At 44.4% G+C, this 23,876-nt stretch overlaps 1 protein-coding gene across 1 annotated transcript; it reads right to left on the bottom strand.

Annotated features, from left to right (window-relative positions):
• Positions 1–16,344: 16,344 nt before the first annotated feature.
• Positions 16,345–19,635, bottom strand: LOC137807707 (uncharacterized). The gene has a single exon (XM_068608474.1). The coding sequence runs from the start codon at positions 19,633–19,635 to the stop codon at positions 16,345–16,347; it is 3,291 nt and encodes a 1,096-aa protein (XP_068464575.1).
• Between the last annotated feature and the right edge of the window lie 4,241 nt (positions 19,636–23,876).

Here is a 23,876-nt window from a genome sequence, read left to right as displayed (position 1 = left end):
ATCCTGGGCCCTTTCCCACTGGCAATCAGGTAGATGAAGTATCTGATCGTCGGCATCGAATACTTCACTAAGTGGATAGAGGCAGAGCCCGTGGCACAGATCACTGCGCATAAGGTACAGCATTTCGTGTGGAGAAACATTGTGTGTCGCTTTGGCGTACCTAGGCGCCTGATATCTGACAATGGGACCCAGTTTGCCAGTCAGCAGTTGAGAAATCTGTGTGCTGAAGTAGGAATCAAACAAGTGTTCGCGTCGGTTGAACACCCCCAGACCAAAGGACAAGTAGAGTCGGCAAACAGAGTTCTGCTGAGGGGGTTAAAAAGAAGGTTAGAAAAAGCCAAAGGGGCGTGGGCGGAAGAGGTGCCAAGGATTGTATGGGCATATCACACCACGCCCCAATCCTCTACTATGGAGACGCCCTTCAGTTTGGTGTACGGTTCGGACGCGATGATTCCAGTAGAAATACATGAAAGCTCACCACGTTTTCAAAACTTCGTGGTGGAGGAGTCCAATGAGGAGAGGCGGGTAAACCTGGATCTGCTAGAAGAAGCCAGGGAAGAAGCTAGAATAAAAGCTGAAGCGATGAAGAGAAGAATAGAGCGGCAATATAGCTCTAAGGTCAAGCCGCGACAGTTTCAGGTGGGCGACCTAGTGATGAGGAAAGCCCACCCATACGAGTTGGAGAATAAGCTGTCTCCCAAGTGGACCGGGCCCTTCAGGGTTACTGAGGCTAAGGGCAATGGTTCGTACAACCTGGAGACTTTAGATGGAGGCCCCATCCCGCGCAGTTGGAATGCAGCCAACTTAAAATTTTATTTCAGTTGACTTATGTAAGCAGTATGTAACAATTTAGTTGAAGGGGACGCTCTTTTTCCCCCTCGGGGGTTTTTTAATGAGGTCACCCTAATAAAAGGAAAAACCAGTTTGAGAAAAAAAAGTTCCTTGGCTTTCAGCCTTTATCTTTCCTTGTTTGAAGATTATGTGATGCGCCGCCCAGGCCATGGCGTCGCCAAGAAAGAAGGCGTCGCCTAGGTCCTGGCGTCGCCCAGAAAGAAGGCGCCGCCTGGATAAGGGCGTTGCCCTGAGCAGGCGTCGCCCAAGTGAAGACATGCATCGTTGGAAGAACGAGATGAAAGGAAAGCGCGCAGTACATGAAGCATATGCAAAGTGAAGTAGCGTTACGAAAATCAAGTATGACATTGAAAAGCTGTTGTTACAAGCAATGTTCAATACATTGGGAGCAGTAAAAACGGAGTAAACGCTACAAATCATGCAAAAACACAAACAAGCCACTTCTCAGCGCTCATCAGAGTCATCACTGGAGGAAGGCGAAGCCCCTTTTCCAGCCCGCAACGCTCGAGTAAGTCGTGTCCTCTTTTCTTGGTTTATTTTCGAACCTGCACCAGGGGAAAAGATGTGTTAGAGACACCATGAAGAAAGACAAGCACAGTTAGAAGTAATGAAGGCCGAGTTTCCTAAGGCAGTGGGTCTTACATATGTACTTCTCGAGAGTCCCAGCGTTGAACTCCAGGCTGATCACCGTGGCAGAGTCAAAACCTCCCGCCTCAGCAAGAATCCGGCAAGCTATTTGATCACTTGGAGCCAGATTCTTGAGGGGTTTGGCTTTGAGGACCTTTTCCTCTCTCACCCAGTACAGCGGAAACCCATCCAGAGCGTCGGGAACAAGATCAGTACGGCAGATCTTGAAGAACCGGCCTTTCCACCCCGTAAACGAGCTTTGAAAGGGTGTGAAGAGAACTCTTCCGGGTACATTGCTGAGAGTTACCCAGAGGTTGTGTCTCTGCCTCTTCACCTCAAAGAAGTGGAGAAAGAGGTCAACCGAGGGTGCACAACCCAGAAACCCGAAGAGGATGTCGAAGGCTTTGACAAAGGCCTAGCTGTTGGGGTATAACTGGGCCGGAGCCACGTTGATCTCCGTCAGCAGTTCCTTCTCGAACCGGGAGAAGGGTAAGCGCACTCCGATGGTCTTGAACACCACCTGGTAAAAGTAAAAGAAAGGAACCCCTCCGTTGGCCCGTTCATCTCCACATACTGGCTCCCCTAGAGTGCAAGGGAGCACAGCGATGTCGTCATCATGCCTCCTCGCGAAGGCCCGGTAGTCATAGGAACACGAATCCCCTTTGTGTTCCCGTATGGCCCTGGTTGAGAGCAAGCACGAATACTCGTCAAGAAGTTCACTTGAGGCCCAAGGGTACAAGTCTTTGGGACGGACCCTGGAGGAAGCATCGTGAGAACACATTCTTTAACAAGATCAGGATTGCCAGAAATGCAAGAGTTGAGCGAGGGGAGCAAAGGTTAGAACAACCCTTCGACAGAGAAGAGAGGGTGCAAGAAGGAAGGGTGCAAGAAGAAAGAACGCAAGTAGGTTATGAAGAGTGAGAAAATGATGAAGATAGTTCCAGAGTTTGAAGAGTTAAATAAAGCGGTTAGAGCGCCAAACGACGCGAATGGATGCACCGCACGATTGATACACGTGGCAGAAGACGAAAGGATGACGCTGGCACCACTGGTTTAAATCAGAAAAGGTCGTATCAGCAGAATATCCAATGGTACGATGCGCCGTCGAAAGTGAGCCAGGAGTACAGCAGGAGTCAGAACTTAATGGAATGACTAGATGCCCCATCAACCATACAAGCAGCGCCACGTGGATCAAGTCGAATGATGGAACGTCCCATCGGCTATACAAGGAGCGCCACGTGGATGGCGCAGACAAAGCTTTGAGTCCTTCACAGCCATCAGGCATCGACCAAGGCAAGAATCAAAGTCAATGTCGAAGTAAAGGAAACGCCCGAGGCGTCGCCCGGAAGGATGTGAAGGGCGACGCCAGCGTGAGATGTCACGGGCGTCGCCTCCCCGATACCCACAGGTAGGAAAGACCGTGGAGGGAGACGAAAGTGAAGGAAGCAGAGTTAATTGCTGGCGTCGCTTCCCCGATACCCACAGGTAGGAAAGACTGTGGAGGGAGACGAGACCAGAGAAAACAAAGTTAGTCACAGGCATCGCCTCCCCGATACCCACAGGTAGGAAAGACTGTGGAGGGAGACGAAATCCAAGAAGGCAAAGTTAGTCACAGGCGTCGCCTCCCCGATACCCACAGGTAGGAAAGACTGTAGAGGGAGACGAAATCCAAGAAGGCAAAGTTAGTCACAGGCGTCGCCTCCCCGATACCCACAGGTAGGAAAGACTGCGGAGGGAAACGAGACCGCCAAATGTCAGCGAATCACTGGCAGGGCGTTCCCCGATACCTATGGGAAGGAAAGACCATGGAGGGAACAGACACCCCCCCATAGCACTCAGCGTTTTAGACACCCGGGACGACACGGTGCTGCTGTAGCAGGCCTCTCCTTAGGCGTGGGCGCCGAGTGTTAAGGATCAAAGAAAGGACCTTTCAGTATCAGAGACATCCCGTGGACGATGCGGCGTCACTATGTGAGCCTCTCCATGGGCGTGAGGGTTGACGTGCAACCTTTCCCGATCATACAAAACCGCCCAACGAAGTGAAAGAAATGGGCAGAACACAGATAAAATAACCGAAGCGCGTGAAGGGAAAAGGTGAGAATGAGAACGGACAAGCAGAATCGTATGTGGCAAAGACATAAAGGCAATCATACGAACATCCCAAATCAGTAACAAGAGTAAGAATAGTTCAAAGAATTACAAGTTTTAACAGATAAAATAAAAAACGAGGGGAACGAAGAGGCGCACAAACGATATCCAAAGAAATGCAGTAATATGGACAGTCCCAGGCAGTTCATAGAGTGAAGAGAATCATCAAAGAGGGGGAAAACCATACCTTTGGGGCTGAAGGGTGTGGAGAGCGGAAGCACGAATGAGCAGGGGTCGCGAGAGAAGAGATTCAGAGAAGATGAACAGTGAGAAGGGATTCAGAGAAAGTGGATGTAACAGTAGTGGCAAGCGCGGGGTTTGGGTAACTTGAACGTTACGAGAAGCGCGAGGGACATCAAATGATAACCGTGTGATGATGCCACGTGTTGCAAAACTAAGCGCTCAAGGGGAGCGCAAGAGGTTCTTGAAGACGACCGCACGATGAACCACGTGGCACGCGATTAAGCGCAACTTCAAAAGACATTATTTTTCCCATTTCAGGGATGTCCAATCAGCCATTAAGAATACCTCTGTGGTTCAGAAAGTGTCACGTCAGTAATTCGAAAAATTGTTGAGTCAGCAGAGAATGCCACATCATCAGGAGGGCACGTGGATGGCGGGGGCAAGGCTTTAGTCTTTGCACTGAAGACAAGTCTTCGGCTTAAGACTGGGGGGCTTGTGTACCGTACCGTATCCGGGCGTTGACTAAATCAAGGTCAAAGTCAACGGCTGAAAAGTCAAAGTCAACGCAAGGCGTCGCCTAGGTGGAGAGACGCCAAATGCCAGCATCGCCAAGAGGAAGCGTCGCCAAGGCAAGGCGTCGCCCAGGTGAAGGCGTCGCCCAGGTGAAGGCGTCGCCCAACTAGGGCGTCGCCAGATCAAACAGTGTAAAAACAAGGCAATCACGGTGTGGTTCCCCGATACCCATGAGTAGGAAAGACCATGGAGGGAGCGACGTCGTGGGAAAGCCTCAGGTCCCGATATCTCGGGAAAGTGATAAAGAGAAGGAAAAGGTGGCTTCAAGGCCATAGTGATAGTACCAGTGAAGGGCAGCCAGACTCGTGAAGTACCCTTGCCGCCCCAGAGACGCCTTCGGGACAGATACGACCCAAGAGGAAGGTCACGCCCAGGGTAACCGGGTGCAGGGTGCGAGAGGAAGGCAGATACGCTCTCAAAGTAAGTGGCTAGATACTTGGGGGCACGAGTTGGCACCCAAAAAGCCACCCCTAGCGTAGTAGCACTCCCAAGCAGGAGGACTCACACGTAGAAACGTCCCCAGATGGGGTCACGGCGTCGTGAGGCCCTCCACATGTACAACAGCCATGCCAGAATGGAAACACCCTTCAGTCAGGTGCCAGGTAATTAAAAGTCATTCAATACAGTTTCCCTTCCGAGCATTCAGGTACTATAATGGCTCCCAAGCGTTTCAACGTCTTAAATGCGCTACGTTTTCTAATTAAACGCTTTAATGAGCGCGTTACGTTTGTGATTAAAAGCGCTTTAAGGCGCTTTAAATGCTTGGGTAGTTTAAATAGCGCAGGGAATGTTGGAAAAAGGGTTGGAACTTTCGGCAAATTTATCAGAGAACTCTCTAGTTGCTTGCTCGTGCTTCAAGGTTACGTACAAGTGACTGGGGAATATTTTTGCCTGAAAGAGACAGCACACACACATACACAGTTCTTTACCACCTTCAGAGTGCCATACGCGGTGCTCAGACACGTAGGTGGACAGTTTTTGGTGTTTCTTGCTGGCTGACTTGAGCGTCGGAGTGCACACGGTCGCTAGGGCGCCTCTTTGTCCTCTTTTTTGCAGGAATCCACAGGCAACCAGTGGGAAGGAGTCCCTAGCTGACGGTTGAGGTCGCGCACGAAGACGTCCCGGTCAACCGGACGGAACAAAAAGCAAAAGGACCGAATAGAAAGCTACAATACTGAAATTGAACCGAACAAAACAATAAGAAATGAAGAAGAATCAAATAGAAACATCCAAGGAGAAGATGAACCGAAGCATATTCAGAAACAAGCTAAAATACCGAATAAAAATGCTAGAAAAGGAAACTAAGACATGTTTTAGCTTCATATGAATATGGAGATGAAAGAAAGAAGAACTTATGGAGATGAAGGACTTGGTTTGATGGTCACGCCACTTGGATGGTGAAGGCTCCAAGATAAGTGAGCTAGTGCCGCCACTTGAGAGAACCAAATGCACTCAAGATAAGACAAGGTGAAGGAGAAGACAAGTTCTCACAATTCTCTCTCAAATTGAGTAGAGTTTCTCTATTACCAATTTCAATTCTGAATTTTACAAGAGCCCACACCTCTATTTATAGTGTGAGGGTGCTGGAAAATAGCTGGGAAAATTCAAATAAAACTCATTTGATTCCCACAAAAAACAAGTCACATGGGAGGTGTGACCTTTTTCTACTATGACACCTCCTAAAAACTACACCTACACCTACTCTCCTAAGTCACATGGACAATGTGACTTTATTTTACATATTCTCACTCCTTTATTTAATATCCACACCTCCTACAAGAGTAAATCAAATTATGCTCTTTTATTTAATGCTTGGCCTTGCCCCTCATGGGATGGACTTGGGCTTTTTGGGCTTTGGCCTTCTTGGGCTTGGGCTTGGGCTTTGGGCTTGGGCCTCATCTTTATTTTGTGTCTTCTTTTAATTTTGAGAAGACTAGAAGGAAGAACTTCAAATGCGAAGGCGAATGTCCTCTTCCTTCATTAATAAAAGCCTCCTTTATTTGATTCTCATCACGTTGTCCCCTCCAGGAGGCACAACACCTGTGGCTACAGCAGATAATTGCCTCGTACTCCTCATATTCCTGGTAGAAACTCTTAACACGATTGTGAGTGGGACCTTGCTTTAACGAGTCCCACGGTGGGCGCCAAATGTTCCTGCTAGTTGACTCGCTTCGTCGGTTGACGCTAACGGCAACCTTTGACCCTTCTCTCTCTACCTGAGAATCGTACTTTCTTGATCAAAGAATCTCTCTCCTGCAAAGACAAAGGGGCGCCTTGACGGCCATTTGCACTCCGATGCTCAAGTCAGTATAAGGGCAAAGAAACACCAAGTGTATAAAGTAGTTTCAGTCTTAGAAACTGTGTACCTTGTTAGGGTTCTTGACACCCTTTATATAGGTTGAAACTAGGGTTTACCTTTGTGTTGTTACCCTTGTCTAGGGTTCCTTGGGGAACGTCCTTGTGCTACTATTTACATAATCTTAGCGTATCTGGCACATGAACTTCCCTTAACTGGAGTGCAACGAATAAGAGCGTCGCTGCCTGGGTACCAACTTGTGCACCTAATCTCTAGTGCCATCTGCTTTGTGGGTGCCCTAAGTATTCCCTTGTCGTGCATGCAGCTTCCCTTAGAAACCCTAACCCTAATGGTTCTTAGCGCCTCCAAGGATTATTCTCACATGCCGCACCTGTATGCGTTATACACACCACATGCATGGATCCCTCGTGACTTAGGCTTCCCTCATATATGATGTTCTAACTAATGATTTAAGATAATTCTAGGACTCACCTCGCCTGGCCCAACATAACGTTCAGACCACCGATGTCCGATCTCTCCCTCTGTTGGCGAGGGCCGATATCGATTTCCAACATCGGGATCTATGATACCGATGTCCGAAGACTGTCTAATTCTCTGGGGCCCACCTTATGTGGCCCCCTTCCAGTATTAGACACCGATGTGCGATGTCTGAGGTTAGTCACTAGGATTGATGACTGAGGACTGGTCGGGACAAAAATATTTAAATATTTTAAAATACATAGAGTTTACAAAAATAAAGTAAAAAGACTTTATAAATATTATTTTTGAATTTATAAAAAAATTATAAGTATACAAAATATTTAAATATTTTAAAATACTACTTTATAGTTACTCTCCATATAATATTTCATTTTTTTCTAAAATCAAGTAAAAAAAACTGTATAAATATTATTTTGAATTTATAAAATAATTATAAGTGTACCACTTTACATAGTTTACATATAATATTTAATTTGTTTAAAATAAAATAAAAAAAGTTAAGTATAAATAGTATTTTTTTTATAAATTATATTTAATTTTTTATTTTATGTACTATTATTTCTCTAAAATGTGGTTTTTTATACCTAATAGTTAAACTTATATGATTGTCAAGGATTTGTGACCATGGATAACGATAACCATTGGTCTATGTATTTCGGCAATGTCGAGATGTCTAGCACGAATGACATGAATCCCGATGTAGTTGGTGTTGATTTCACACTAATTTCACAAATCAATTTTCGAACACAAGTAGCAACAACGACAATCCATTGCATCATTGGATATGAATTGAATGTGTTGTGTGTGTTAACCGAGACAAATAATGTTATACCGGAGTTTGTTCCATAAAAAGAGCGTCGTCGGCAAGAATTGACGTCGTACTTGGTCCATACTGAAAGATGTCGTGACATTTATTAATTTATGTCAACGAATAAGAGGAACGGGGATGGTTAAAGATGCATTCCGATCTACAACTGAAGAACAAGTGGCTAAATTTTTACACATCATTGATCATAATGTCAAGAATCAAAGTGTTTCGTTCTTCTTTCATCAGTCCGGGGAAATAGTGTCTCGTCACTTTCATAATGTTTTGAAGGAAATAGTGATGTTGCACGGAGAGTTCTTAATTCAACCAACTGGGACCAAAGTTGAAGCTCATATCTTAAACAACAATCGATTTTTTCCATACTTTAAAGTATGAATATGAGAAACAATAGTTAAATGTTTAATTCATGTTGTATGCAATGCAAGTTATTTAGAAATGTGAATTTGTTGTGTATTAGGAATGTTTAGGTGCCATAGACGACATTCACGTCTGTATTAAAGTCCCCCGAGCTGATGCTCCTTGTTTTCATGGAAGAAAAGACTGACCAACGTAAAACGTATTTGTTGCTTGTGATATTGACATGAAATTCATGTATGTTATTGTCGGGTGGGAAGGAAAAGCCTCTGATTACAGGATATTGAAGGATGCGTTTATACAAGAGGATCCATTGGTCATTCTGGAAGGTTAGTTGAGTGTGTTTTCAAGTGCAATAAATATTCATTTGGTCATAAGAATTATAAGTAAAAAGTGTTAATGGATGGTTGTAGGCAAATACTACCTTAGAGATGCGAGTTTTATGTTCAAAGCCCGAGTTATAACTCCATATCGCGGAGTTCGGTACCATCTAAAAGAGTATTCCCGAAGACGTCCACAAAATTTTCGTGAGTTGTTTAATCATCACCATTCCTCACTAAGAAATGTTATCAAAAGAACATTTGGTGTCCTCAAAAAGCGATTCCCAATTATCTCTAGCGGAACGGAGCTTGACCGATATTGTTTTAGCATGTTGTATTCTTCATAACTTTCTTTGCGGGTTGGATAATGATGACTCTTTGTTGGAAGAATTTGACCGTGACTTGATGCAAGGAGATATAGATGTGTGATACTCACAAATCATAAGCATGACTACAGACTTGTGTCTCAAATTAGGGATACTATAGCAAATGAAATGTGGATAGGTTATTGTAATAATTAATTTTATGTAATATCCCTAAACTTATATTTATATTGTTGTAAGAACAATTTGTTGGTTTAATGTTGACATTCGACCTTTATTAATCTTTATGTATGGAACTATTTATGTTATTGAAAAAGTTTAACGTTTTTTATTAGGTTCATAGATCACGAGAAGGGTATTCCTTCAGAGTCATCTACATGTATCTGTGAACACAAAAAATACTGACATGGATTTTTGACTGCTGAATTCCATGATCGACGAGGCATTTATGGGTAATCGCATTTATGGTAGTAGGACGACACAGGCTTACACAAACATCATTAAATCTCTACATCAGAGTGGACTGGTAGGGATTACAAAAAATAATGTGAAGAACAGGCAGAAAAGCCTTAAGAATAGATGGGGTGAGATCCATGATCTATTAAGTGGACTGAGTGGTTTCGCTTGGAATCCAAGCTCGAAAATTTTCAATGCCGAGGATGAAGTGTGAGATATGTTGATAAAGGTAACATATTCAACCTGATGTTCACTTATCACATACATTAGCCAATAATTATGAATATGAGTATATTTCTTTTCATTAATGAACATGCAAAGCCCTCAGCTGCAAAGTAGCGTGTTAATCCCATCAGGCACTACAAGTTGATGGAAGACTTATAGGGGCTTGAACGTGCTATCGGTCACGGTGGGAGAACAACACTACAGCTAAGTCGAACTCAGTCTCAGAGGAGCCGCAATTGGATGCGACCCAATGTGAAACTCCTCTCTCAACTGACCCTAATATTGATTGATACAGCCCTAACCCTAATTTGACACCCCATCGATGCCACCTCAGTCATCCCAACCATCAGGTGGTACTTCTTCTTCTAGGGGCTTATAAAGAAAAGCCCCCATGATGGACGTCATTAATCTACAATTGGAAAGGCTTAACACATGGTTTGAAGGATTAATTGATATCCTTGGGACGGGTAGTGATTAGTTAGATAGGTTGTGTCATATTGCTCAGTGACAAGCCATTTCATCTGAGGTTGTCGCTTTGTCATTATAGCGAGCGGCTAATGCTACAAATCAAAATCTGCTATATAACTAACGCCATGTTGTTGCAGATGAAGAATGAAACTCCATATTTCGTGAACACACGCGCACACTCTGTTGTACATCGACTTTCCAGTACTCTGAATCTGATATCTAGGAAATGCTAGTGGAGATGAACATACAATATGAAGATCTATTGGATAACTATTACAACTTTTTATGTGTGGTCATCCTAGTGTGGTAAAACAACTCTTTGACCTATCTCTCGAGCGACAAATGAGAAAGCTGGTGAAAATAATGACTACAAATCCCTAAACTATGTAAAAATTTGGTTGTATTTTATTATGCATATATGTTTTTCTTTTCGAATCTGTAATTTTATTTATGACATGAATCCCTAAACAAATTAAGAACTTCCATGACTCTTTTGAATTATACATATTTCAATGTATCATTCATATAGTTTTTCGAAACATTATTATTATTATTATTTACAGACTTTATCAATGAATTTTGCTTTAATATACTTAAATATTGCATTAATATTTATTTCATAAATATCTTTTCCTTTATCAAATTATAACTCCAACACATTATAAAAAATAATTTGTTCCTGTACCGGAAATCAATTTTTAACGGTATACAACTATAATTCAAAAATAAATAATCCATAAATAATAACTTTGTTCTAAATAAAGTTTATGACAATCATAAATATGGTCCAAAAATTTTACATAATTTATATTTTTTCAAAATTAACTCAAACACAATATCAGAAATAATGTTTCCGATAATCAAATTTGATTTTTTTATATAATTTTTTTATCTCTTCAACTTTCCTTTAAAAAAATAATCAATCAAATTAACTTTTTAACAATTTTTAAATAAAGACAATTTTGTAAAATTACAGTTTTATCAATTAAAAAAATAAAATTTTAATTACACTCATTCCATCTTCACAAACTTTCAATCTTTCTATTTTATTTATCTTAATCAACACTTTAACTATCTTTAAACTTATTTTTCAAATCATCTCAAATGCAATTTCTGAATGCCTAATCCGAATAAAACCCTAACCTGTTCTCTCTCATCCTTTTTCTTCCCACAAAATCTCCCTGACGTACACTAATGCACACACTTTCTTTTCTTTCCTCCACTCACTCTCACCCTTGCTCCAGTACCAGCACCACTTATTCTTTCTCATTTTTGTCTCATTCACGCGACAACCTCTGATTCTTCCACTGCTCGGACCGTTCCACTTTTGCTGGACACACAACGAAAACAGAAAAAAGCTTAAACGAAAAGACAAAATACAGAGCCACCCCTACGCTGCTCCTTTCCCTTCTCCATATATTACTCACTGCAAAGAGGCTGGAGCATTCTTTTTTTCTTCACTCACTCATTCCTCAACGAAACACACTGCTGTGTTTTGATCAGCCCTTACCCGCATTCCCTTCATTCATGGTTTTCATTCTCACCCACACTTCACCACACTGTTTCTTCTTGTAAATATGTGCACCATACACACAATTCCATCTCAAGTTTGCATGAACAAATATGTGGTGGGACCACTGTAGACTAATGCCATTTCGTTAATGTTTTCTGTAAATTTTTTATGCTTGAGAGGCCATTGAATTTGTGGGATTGTATTTGATTATCATTTACAAAATGTCATTGTGTCCTTCCCTGCCGCCTGTGCTTTGTGATGCATGTGTGATATAACACGGGCTGTCAATTTTAAAACTTAATGGGGCCCACAATTTTTGCTCATTGAATTGCATGTTATTCTTGGAATTGAGAAAGGGTGCACGTAAGAAAGAGAGAAGACGGTTTCTTCTGAAGCTCCGTATATTGTTATGCTAACGTCATATAAAAACATGAAAATATATTTTTAATTCTTATTATGTAATTAAAATACGGATTTGGAAAAGAATTCCATAATCCAAAATATTACAAAAACACATTTTTGGAATATGTACCTGAGTGGAGAGATGGAGCCCAGGCACGGTCGGTTGACGTGGTGTAATTGCTGACGTGTTGATCTTCTTCTCCTCTGGTCGATTGTCCTTTCTTGCTGTCTCCTTTGGTCGGTCGTCCCTTCGTGCTATCAACTTCGGTCGGGCGGGGGAGGGTACCTGCGAAGGCACTCCGACGCTCAAGTAAGTATGAGATTCTAAGCGCAGTTTCGTAAGTGAATCAAAACGTACCTTTCTCTGGCTTGAGCACAGTATTTATAGGATTGCCTAATGGGCTTTCTATCCCTTGGGCTCAGGGTGGTTATGGATATGTCTTGTCAGTCGTGCTCCGGAATACCCGGGGAACATATCTTCTCTAAACGCATATTCCTTATTCTTCGGAGGTGTATCTTAACCACCTTAGCTTGTCACATAAATGCCCTTACATTTAGTGTGTATACGGCCGGTCGGCCACGTGCGTTCGTTTCCATTTAGTGTATAAGGCCGGTCGGCCACGCGCGTTCGTCCGGTGCCTACCAGTACACTTGCCCCCCAGGCTCGAGGTGAATAAAAGCCGAAGAGTCGTAATAATTGTTGTGCCTTTCGAGTTGTTAGACATTAAATTTAACGGAATGACGGGACGTGCGCATTAGCGAAGAATATTTTCGGTTAGGCATCGGACAAGCGGCCTGCCTGCATGGAGCACCCCTGGAGGACGACCATTACGACAGAAAAAATAATAGTTGATGGAAAGCTGGTGCCGATCAACCTCGATGATAATTTAAATGAGGAGGCCGAGGGGGAGACCCCTGGCCCACAGCCTGACGCCTCTTTTGAAGAGTTAATGAACAATGTGGCATAGAAAATTGCTGGACCCGACATGTGGGTAATGCACACTTGCATAAATAATTCTGATTACATTAAAGTAATAAGATAATTCTGATGCCGGACGAGGCATAAATAATTCTGATTACATTAGTAATAAGATAATTTTGATGCCGAACGAGGCATAAATAAGTGAATAATTCTGATGCCGAACGAGGCATAAATAAGTGAATAATTCTGATGCCGAACGTGGCATAAAAAAGTCTGATTACGTTAAGGTAATAATTCAGATGCCGAACGAGGCATAAGATTGAGTAAATAATTCGGATGCCGAACGTGGCATAATAATTATGATTACGTTGAGGTAATAATATAATTCTGATGCCGAACGAGGCATAAATAAGTGAATAATTCTGATGCCGAACGAGGCATAAATAAGTGAATAATTCTGATGCCGAACGTGGCATAAAAAAGTCTGATTACGTTAAGGTAATAATTCAGATGCCGAACGAGGCATAAGATTGAGTAAATAATTCGGATGCCGAACGTGGCATAATAATTATGATTACGTTGAGGTAATAATATAATTCTGATGCCGAACGAGGCATAAATAAGTGAATAATTATGATGCTGAACGAGGCATAAATGAGTGAATAATTCTGATGCCGAACGTGGCAGAAAAAGGTCTGATTACGTTAAGGTAATAATTCAGATGCCGAACGAGGTATAAGATTGAGTAAATAATTCGGATGCCGAACGTGGCATAATAATTCTGATTACGTTAAGGTAATAATTCAGATGTCGAACGAGGCATAAGATTGAGTAAATAATTCTGATGCCGAACGTGGCATAAATAATTTTGATTACGTTGAGGTAATAATTCAGATGCCGAACGAGGCATATATAAATCCGATAAATTCTGATGCCGAACGAGGCATAAATAATTATTATTACGTTAAAGTAATAATTCTGATGCCGAACGAGGCATATAAAATTCTGACTACGTAAAAAGTAATAATTCTGATGCCGAGCGAGGTATATATAAATCCGATAACGTCTGATGCCGAACGAGATATGAATTGAGTAAAGGACTAGGAGATTTGGATTTTAATTTAGTGCCTCGTTAAAACCTTCCCGGTCGTAAACCCTCCTTAGGGAAAAACCGACTGAGCGAGGAAAGAGTGCACTTTTATTATTAAAGTTCAACTGTAATAAAATTTGAGATGTGTGGCATTCCACGTTCTCGGTATTTCCTTCCCAGATAAATATTCTAAATAATAGGCTCCACCGGCTGCCGTATCAGCTATGCGGAAAGGTCCTTCCCAATTGTTGGAGAACTTGCCTCCTTCCTTCCGTGCGCTGCTCCGCATTCGCCATACTAAGTCGCCTTTGTGGAACAATCTTGGTTTAACTTTGGAGTTGTATCGTCTGGCCGCCCGAATTTTGCATGCTTCTTCTCTAATTCTACACTTGTTCCGGAGTTCGTTGATGAGATCGAGACCGACCGAGAGGCTTTCCTTGTTTAGATCAAGATCAAGGGTTTGCCGGCGGAGAGAGGGTTCGCCAATCTCGACGGGGATCATAGCTTCGGTGCCATACGTTAGGCTGTACGGCGTTTCTTGTGTAGTCGTCTGAGGAGTACAGCGATATGCCCATAATACTTCTAAGAGTTCTTCAGTCCAGTTGCCTTTTGCTGGGCCGAGACGTTTCTTCAGTTCGTTCAAAATAACTTTGTTTCCGGCTTCTGCCTGTCCGTTTGTTTGCGGATGTTCGACTGAACTAGCGATGTGTTTGATGTGGAGCTTCTCGTAAAATTCAGCTAACGTTCGGTCGGTGAATTGTCGACCGTTATCGGTGATGATGATTTGTGGAAGCCCGAAGCGGCAAACGATATTTTTCCATACGAAATTTTGAACATTGCGGGCGGTGATTGCAGTCAGGGGCTCGGCTTCGATCCACTTGGTGAAGTAATCAATGCCGACTAGTAAGAATTTACACTGGCCTTTACCGGGGGCGAAAGGACCAATGATGTCCATACCCCATTGGACGAACGGCCAAGGTGATAACATAAAATGGAGTTCCTCAGGCTTTTGATGGGACAAAGTGCCAAACTCTTGGCATTTAAGACATTTTTGTACGAAATTGGTGCAGTCACCCTGGACGGTCGGCCAGTAGTATCCAGCCCGGAATACTTTGGCAGCCATTGTCCGTGCGCCGGAGTGAGTTCCGCAAATTCCTTCGTGCAACTCTTGGATGACATAGGAAGCTTGGTCTGGTGTCAAACATTTAAGGAGTGGTTGGGTATAACCTCGGCGATAAAGGTCGTCGCCGATTAAGACAAAACGGGCGGCCTGCAGCTTCATGGTTTTTTCGCCGAGAGGACTACATGTGCCGTCGAGTAAATATTGCTTGATTGGGGTAATCCAAGTAGATTCCGTGTCGGTCGTCAGGCATTCCTGTAGGTCGATGCTTGGGCGTGGAAGCGTAACATGGATGACCGACCGATGCATTCCTTTACACTTCGTGGTTGCTAACCGGGACAAGGCGTCCGCGCGGGTATTGTGATCGCGTCGAACGTGCTGCATAGAAATTTCAGAAAAGGTGCTCATCGACTGTTTGACTAAGTGATAGTATCGCTGTAAAAAGCTTTCTCGGACTTCATATTCGTCGTTAAGCTGACCGATGACAAGCCGGGAATCACTTTTGCAAATTAACTTAGTGATTTCTAATTCTTGAGCGAGACGTAGACCGGCTAATATGGCTTCATATTCGGCCTGATTGTTTGAAGCTTTGAAGTCGAATTTGAGGGCTTGCTCGATGACAATCTCGCCGGGGCCTTCCAAAACAACTCCAGCGCCGCACGACCTCTCGTTCGAGGAGCCATCGACATATAAGATCCATGATGAATGTTCGGTCTCGGCTGAAGAAGTAGTGAGTTCAGCTGCGAAGTCGGCGAGAGCTTGCGACTTGATCGCTCCGCGTGGTTGGTACTGAATATGGAATTCGGATAGTTCGATCGTCCAACCGATCATTCGTCCGGCTAAATCTGGCTTAGTGAGGATCTTTACAATAGGGTAATTTGTCCGAACAATAATCCGATGATTCTGAAAATACATACGCATTCGTCGGGCGGTAATGATGAGGGCCATGGCTACCTTTTCGATCGTCTGGTATCGGATTTCGGCGCCATGAAGGGCGCGGCTGACGAAGTAAACCGGCCGTTCTTCAAAATTAATTTCTTGCACTAAGACTGAGCTGACGGCTTCGTGTGAAACGGCGAGGTAGACTATGATGGGTTCTCGTGCGTCCGGTTTCTGGATGACCGGCGAGGTTGATAAAAAGGTTTTCAAATCGAGGAAATTTCCTCACATTCGGTCGACCACTCGAAGCGGAATGCTTTTTTCAGTAGTCGGACGATTGGCCTCGTTCGTTCGGCGAGTTTAGGAACAAATCTGGATAGTGCGGTGAGTCGGCCGATAAGTCTCTGAATTTCCTGAATGGAGTTGGGACTTCGCATTTCGGAGATAGCTTTGCACTTCTCGGGGTTAGCTTCTATGCCTCTATGAGTTAGCATAAAACCTAAGAACTTCCCCCCTTCGACGCCGAACGCACACTTGTCCGGATTGAGTCGCATCTGGTGTTGGCGGAGGGCCTGAAAAACTTCTTTTAGGTCGACAATATGTTGTTTGCATGAGTCGGACTTGACGACGATGTCATCGACATAGACTTCAACATTCCTACCAATCATGTCGTGGAATACGTGGTCCATTAGTCTTTGATAAGTGGCTCCGGCATTTTTGAGTCCGAAGGGCATTACTTCATAGTAGAAATTGCCGGAATCAGTCATGAAGGTCGTCTTCTTCCGGTCGGCCGGGTGCATTTGGATTTGATTATAGCCAGAGTAGGCATCAAGGAAGCTGAGGATGTGATGCCCGGCTGCATCGTCGACGAGACGATCAATGGTAGGCAGAGGATACGAGTCTTTTGGGCAAGCTTTATTGAGGTCTGTGTAGTCAACACACATACGCCATTTTCCGTTCGCTTTCTTCACCATAACCACGTTGGCTAGCCATGTGGTGTAATGGGCCTTCTGAATGAATCCAGCCTGTAACAATTTGTCGGCTTCCTCACGTGCGGCTTGACGTCGTTCCTCGCCTATATGTCTTTTCTTTTGAGCTATTGGTTTAGCTTCTCTATACAGTGATAATCGGTGAGTGATAACCTGTGGGTCTACGCCAGGCATATCAGCGGCCGTCCAGGCGAAAAGATCAGAATTTTTAACAAGTTTCGTCCCGATGGCCATTCGGTCGTCCGGTTTCAGCGAAGTACCGATGTGCGTAGTGTGGCGATCATCGCGAAGCGGGAATGGATGCAAGTCTTCTCCTGCTTCCATACGGGGATCGTCCATGCGAGGGTCGAGGTCAACAAGGGCTATCATTTGACGACGGGACATGTGTCGTCCGGAACGCCGTGTGGGGGAACGTCCTCGTTTTTGCGGGACTCGGTCGTCCGTATTGGTTGTATAGAGTCGTCGAGTTGGCTCACTTTTCAAACTTGCTACATAGCATTCCCTAGCGGTTTTTTGATCGACATGGATGGTTGCAATGTCGTTGTTAGCCGAGGGGAATTTCATGGCTAAGTGTGGAGTGGACACAATGGCTTTTAATCTGTTAATGGATGGACGACCGAGCAGGATGTTGTAGGAAGTTTGTGCGTTAACCAGGAGGTATCGTACGTTTATTGTTTTATGGAGGCCGTCTTCCTCACCAAAGGTTGTGTACAAGTCTATGTACCCCTTAGTATCGACCCGTTCACCTGAGAACCCTACAATTTGTTCGTTATAGGGCTGAATATGTGCTTCTGGGATGCGCATTTTCTTGAAAATGTCCCAATACAGTATGTCGACCGAGCTACCCTGATCTACCAAAGTCTTGGCAATTGCGAACTTGTCAATTTCTACAGTGATGACCATGGGGTCGTCCTGGGCTGGATCTATGGCTGTAAAGTCTTCGTCAGTGAAAGTAATCGGAGGTATATGTGGACGCCTCCTCGTGGTAGCATGAGCGGACTGGATGTCACGAAGATGTTTCTTTCGGGCGGAATTTGAGCACCCGCCACCGGCAAATCCTCCAGCTATATAATTTGTTTCGTGGTTCGGTTCGCCCAAGTTAACGGGTCCAGCAATCATGTTGATGACTTCGCGGACTCGTTGGCGAGGTCGGGCGTTTCGGTCGGGACTTGTGCTACGGGGGCGTATACGCCGAACGGGGCTTTCGCTGCGTTTTCGCGAAGTCTGGCTACGGTCAGTGTGGCGTTTGTAATCGTTACGGTACGACCGGTCGACACCACGGGAAGGACGGTCAGTATTCCGTGGTGGGGATCTTGAACTCCTTGTCCTCTTGACGAACTGCCGTAAATGGCCAGCTTGGATGAGTTCTTCAATTTTATCCTTCAAAGCTTGACATCCTTCGGTCGTGTGACCGAAATTCTGATGGTATTGACAACGCTTAGCAGTATCTGCATTCGGTGGTGTTTGATACTGCTTCAATGTCGGGATTAGGTCCGTTTGTAGTGCTTCATCTAGGGCTCGTCCCCTCGGCACAGTTAAAGGGGTGTAACTGTTAAACCTGGGGATTCGGCCTCCCCTATTCCGATCGGACCTCAGAGTGGTTCGGACGGTTCGTTCGGTTTCGACTTCTCTTTCTTTACTTTGGGTTTGGTCTTTAAGGGCTCCGAATCCGACAGCTTTGAACCGTTGATGGTAATCAATGTGTTCTTCGATTTGCATGAATTTGGTTGCTCGAGTTCGAAGGTCCTCCATGTCTTGAGGTGGTTTCTTGATGAGACTTTCAGTGAAACGGCTCGGTCGGATGGCCGAGACCAAATGGTGCAATGCAACCTCTTGTTTGAGCCCTCGGATGTTCATGCATGCTTTGTTGAACCTATCTAGAAAGGTTCTAAGAGATTCACCTTTTTCTTGTTGTACCGCTAGGAGAGACATGGAGGACATGTGATGCGGTCGGCTAGTGGCATATTGAGTGGAGAATTTTGCGGCTAGGGTGTCAAAATCGTTAATGGAGTTTGGAGGCAGCTCTGTGAACCAGGTAAGAGGTTCTCCCTGGAGCGACGTGGGAAATACTTTACACCACACATTGTTATCTGTGGTATACAAAGTCATTTGCGTCTTGTAGACATTTAAGTGTTCGTCCGGGTCGGTCGAGCCGTCATAGAGTTTAATGACGAGGCCTCTCCATTTGTCAGGAAGTGGAGTGGTGATAATTTCGTCTGTAAAAGGATGACCCCTTTTCCTTGACTTTCTTTCGACTGTTTCAGCTCTGGAAGCAGGATTGGTATTGGCAGGTGTAGGTATGCGAGAGGCGGTTCGGTCGGCCATATGGGATTGGCCTTCTCGTTCGGGATTATCGACCTGTTGTTGGAGTCGTGCATTCTGCGCTCTTAATAAGGCGATTTCTTCTTCTTGGCGGCGTCTATCGTCTTCTTGGAGGCGTCTATCTTCTTCATGTTGACGATGGTCTTCCATCCCCTTTTGTCGCAGTTCCTCCATCTGAGCTTGGAGGATTTGAATCATAGTCATCTGTTCTGCCATAGCGTCGTTGTTGTTTCTTGTCGCAACCATTATAGCTTCAAAAATTGAAGATTTGCCTCGGCCCCACGGTGGGCGCCAATTGTACCTGAGTGGAGAGATGGAGCCCAGGCACGGTCGGTTGACGTGGTGTAATTGCTGACGTGTTGATCTTCTTCTCCTCTGGTCGATTGTCCTTTCTTGCTGTCTCCTTTGGTCGGTCGTCCCTTCGTGCTATCAACTTCGGTCGGGCGGGGGAGGGTACCTGCGAAGGCACTCCGACGCTCAAGTAAGTATGAGATTCTAAGCGCAGTTTCGTAAGTGAATCAAAACGTACCTTTCTCTGGCTTGAGCACAGTATTTATAGGATTGCCTAATGGGCTTTCTATCCCTTGGGCTCAGGGTGGTTATGGATATGTCTTGTCAGTCGTGCTCCGGAATACCCGGGGAACATATCTTCTCTAAACGCATATTCCTTATTCTTCGGAGGTGTATCTTAACCACCTTAGCTTGTCACATAAATGCCCTTACATTTAGTGTGTATACGGCCGGTCGGCCACGTGCGTTCGTTTCCATTTAGTGTATAAGGCCGGTCGGCCACGCGCGTTCGTCCGGTGCCTACCAGTACACTTGCCCCCCAGGCTCGAGGTGAATAAAAGCCGAAGAGTCGTAATAATTGTTGTGCCTTTCGAGTTGTTAGACATTAAATTTAACGGAATGACGGGACGTGCGCATTAGCGAAGAATATTTTCGGTTAGGCATCGGACAAGCGGCCTGCCTGCATGGAGCACCCCTGGAGGACGACCATTACGACAGAAAAATAATAGTTGATGGAAAGCTGGTGCCGATCAACCTCGATGATAATTTAAATGAGGAGGCCGAGGGGGAGACCCCTGGCCCACAGCCTGACGCCTCTTTTGAAGAGTTAATGAACAATGTGGCATAGAAAATTGCTGGACCCGACATGTGGGTAATGCACACTTGCATAAATAATTCTGATTACATTAAAGTAATAAGATAATTCTGATGCCGGACGAGGCATAAATAATTCTGATTACATTAGTAATAAGATAATTTTGATGCCGAACGAGGCATAAATAATGAATAATTCTGATGCCGAACGAGGCATAAATAAGTGAATAATTCTGATGCCGAACGTGGCATAAAAAAGTCTGATTACGTTAAGGTAATAATTCAGATGCCGAACGAGGCATAAGATTGAGTAAATAATTCGGATGCCGAACGTGGCATAATAATTATGATTACGTTGAGGTAATAATATAATTCTGATGCCGAACGAGGCATAAATAAGTGAATAATTCTGATGCCGAACGAGGCATAAATAAGTGAATAATTCTGATGCCGAACGTGGCATAAAAAAGTCTGATTACGTTAAGGTAATAATTCAGATGCCGAACGAGGCATAAGATTGAGTAAATAATTCGGATGCCGAACGTGGCATAATAATTATGATTACGTTGAGGTAATAATATAATTCTGATGCCGAACGAGGCATAAATAAGTGAATAATTATGATGCTGAACGAGGCATAAATGAGTGAATAATTCTGATGCCGAACGTGGCAGAAAAAGGTCTGATTACGTTAAGGTAATAATTCAGATGCCGAACGAGGTATAAGATTGAGTAAATAATTCGGATGCCGAACGTGGCATAATAATTCTGATTACGTTAAGGTAATAATTCAGATGTCGAACGAGGCATAAGATTGAGTAAATAATTCTGATGCCGAACGTGGCATAAATAATTTTGATTACGTTGAGGTAATAATTCAGATGCCGAACGAGGCATATATAAATCCGATAAATTCTGATGCCGAACGAGGCATAAATAATTATTATTACGTTAAAGTAATAATTCTGATGCCGAACGAGGCATATAAAATTCTGACTACGTAAAAAGTAATAATTCTGATGCCGAGCGAGGTATATATAAATCCGATAACGTCTGATGCCGAACGAGATATGAATTGAGTAAAGGACTAGGAGATTTGGATTTTAATTTAGTGCCTCGTTAAAACCTTCCCGGTCGTAAACCCTCCTTAGGGAAAAACCGACTGAGCGAGGAAAGAGTGCACTTTTATTATTAAAGTTCAACTGTAATAAAATTTGAGATGTGTGGCATTCCACGTTCTCGGTATTTCCTTCCCAGATAAATATTCTAAATAATAGGCTCCACCGGCTGCCGTATCAGCTATGCGGAAAGGTCCTTCCCAATTGTTGGAGAACTTGCCTCCTTCCTTCCGTGCGCTGCTCCGCATTCGCCATACTAAGTCGCCTTTGTGGAACAATCTTGGTTTAACTTTGGAGTTGTATCGTCTGGCCGCCCGAATTTTGCATGCTTCTTCTCTAATTCTACACTTGTTCCGGAGTTCGTTGATGAGATCGAGACCGACCGAGAGGCTTTCCTTGTTTAGATCAAGATCAAGGGTTTGCCGGCGGAGAGAGGGTTCGCCAATCTCGACGGGGATCATAGCTTCGGTGCCATACGTTAGGCTGTACGGCGTTTCTTGTGTAGTCGTCTGAGGAGTACAGCGATATGCCCATAATACTTCTAAGAGTTCTTCAGTCCAGTTGCCTTTTGCTGGGCCGAGACGTTTCTTCAGTTCGTTCAAAATAACTTTGTTTCCGGCTTCTGCCTGTCCGTTTGTTGCGGATGTTCGACTGAACTAGCGATGTGTTTGATGTGGAGCTTCTCGTAAAATTCAGCTAACGTTCGGTCGGTGAATTGTCGACCGTTATCGGTGATGATGATTTGTGGAAGCCCGAAGCGGCAAACGATATTTTTCCATACGAAATTTTGAACATTGCGGGCGGTGATTGCAGTCAGGGGCTCGGCTTCGATCCACTTGGTGAAGTAATCAATGCCGACTAGTAAGAATTTACACTGGCCTTTACCGGGGGCGAAAGGACCAATGATGTCCATACCCCATTGGACGAACGGCCAAGGTGATAACATAAAATGGAGTTCCTCAGGCTTTTGATGGGACAAAGTGCCAAACTCTTGGCATTTAAGACATTTTTGTACGAAATTGGTGCAGTCACCCTGGACGGTCGGCCAGTAGTATCCAGCCCGGAATACTTTGGCAGCCATTGTCCGTGCGCCGGAGTGAGTTCCGCAAATTCCTTCGTGCAACTCTTGGATGACATAGGAAGCTTGGTCTGGTGTCAAACATTTAAGGAGTGGTTGGGTATAACCTCGGCGATAAAGGTCGTCGCCGATTAAGACAAAACGGGCGGCCTGCAGCTTCATGGTTTTTTCGCCGAGAGGACTACATGTGCCGTCGAGTAAATATTGCTTGATTGGGGTAATCCAAGTAGATTCCGTGTCGGTCGTCAGGCATTCCTGTAGGTCGATGCTTGGGCGTGGAAGCGTAACATGGATGACCGACCGATGCATTCCTTTACACTTCGTGGTTGCTAACCGGGACAAGGCGTCCGCGCGGGTATTGTGATCGCGTCGAACGTGCTGCATAGAAATTTCAGAAAAGGTGCTCATCGACTGTTTGACTAAGTGATAGTATCGCTGTAAAAAGCTTTCTCGGACTTCATATTCGTCGTTAAGCTGACCGATGACAAGCCGGGAATCACTTTTGCAAATTAACTTAGTGATTTCTAATTCTTGAGCGAGACGTAGACCGGCTAATATGGCTTCATATTCGGCCTGATTGTTTGAAGCTTTGAAGTCGAATTTGAGGGCTTGCTCGATGACAATCTCGCCGGGGCCTTCCAAAACAACTCCAGCGCCGCACGACCTCTCGTTCGAGGAGCCATCGACATATAAGATCCATGATGAATGTTCGGTCTCGGCTGAAGAAGTAGTGAGTTCAGCTGCGAAGTCGGCGAGAGCTTGCGACTTGATCGCTCCGCGTGGTTGGTACTGAATATGGAATTCGGATAGTTCGATCGTCCAACCGATCATTCGTCCGGCTAAATCTGGCTTAGTGAGGATCTTTACAATAGGGTAATTTGTCCGAACAATAATCCGATGATTCTGAAAATACATACGCATTCGTCGGGCGGTAATGATGAGGGCCATGGCTACCTTTTCGATCGTCTGGTATCGGATTTCGGCGCCATGAAGGGCGCGGCTGACGAAGTAAACCGGCCGTTCTTCAAAATTAATTTCTTGCACTAAGACTGAGCTGACGGCTTCGTGTGAAACGGCGAGGTAGACTATGATGGGTTCTCGTGCGTCCGGTTTCTGGATGACCGGCGAGGTTGATAAAAAGGTTTTCAAATCGAGGAAAATTTCCTCACATTCGGTCGACCACTCGA

Source organism: Phaseolus vulgaris, chromosome 11 (genome assembly GCF_000499845.2).
Source record: "Phaseolus vulgaris cultivar G19833 chromosome 11, P. vulgaris v2.0, whole genome shotgun sequence".
Classification (NCBI taxonomy): Eukaryota; Viridiplantae; Streptophyta; class Magnoliopsida; order Fabales; family Fabaceae; genus Phaseolus; species Phaseolus vulgaris.
The sequence above is the reverse complement of the archived record's forward strand: the minus strand, read 5'-3'. Positions and strand labels throughout refer to the sequence as shown.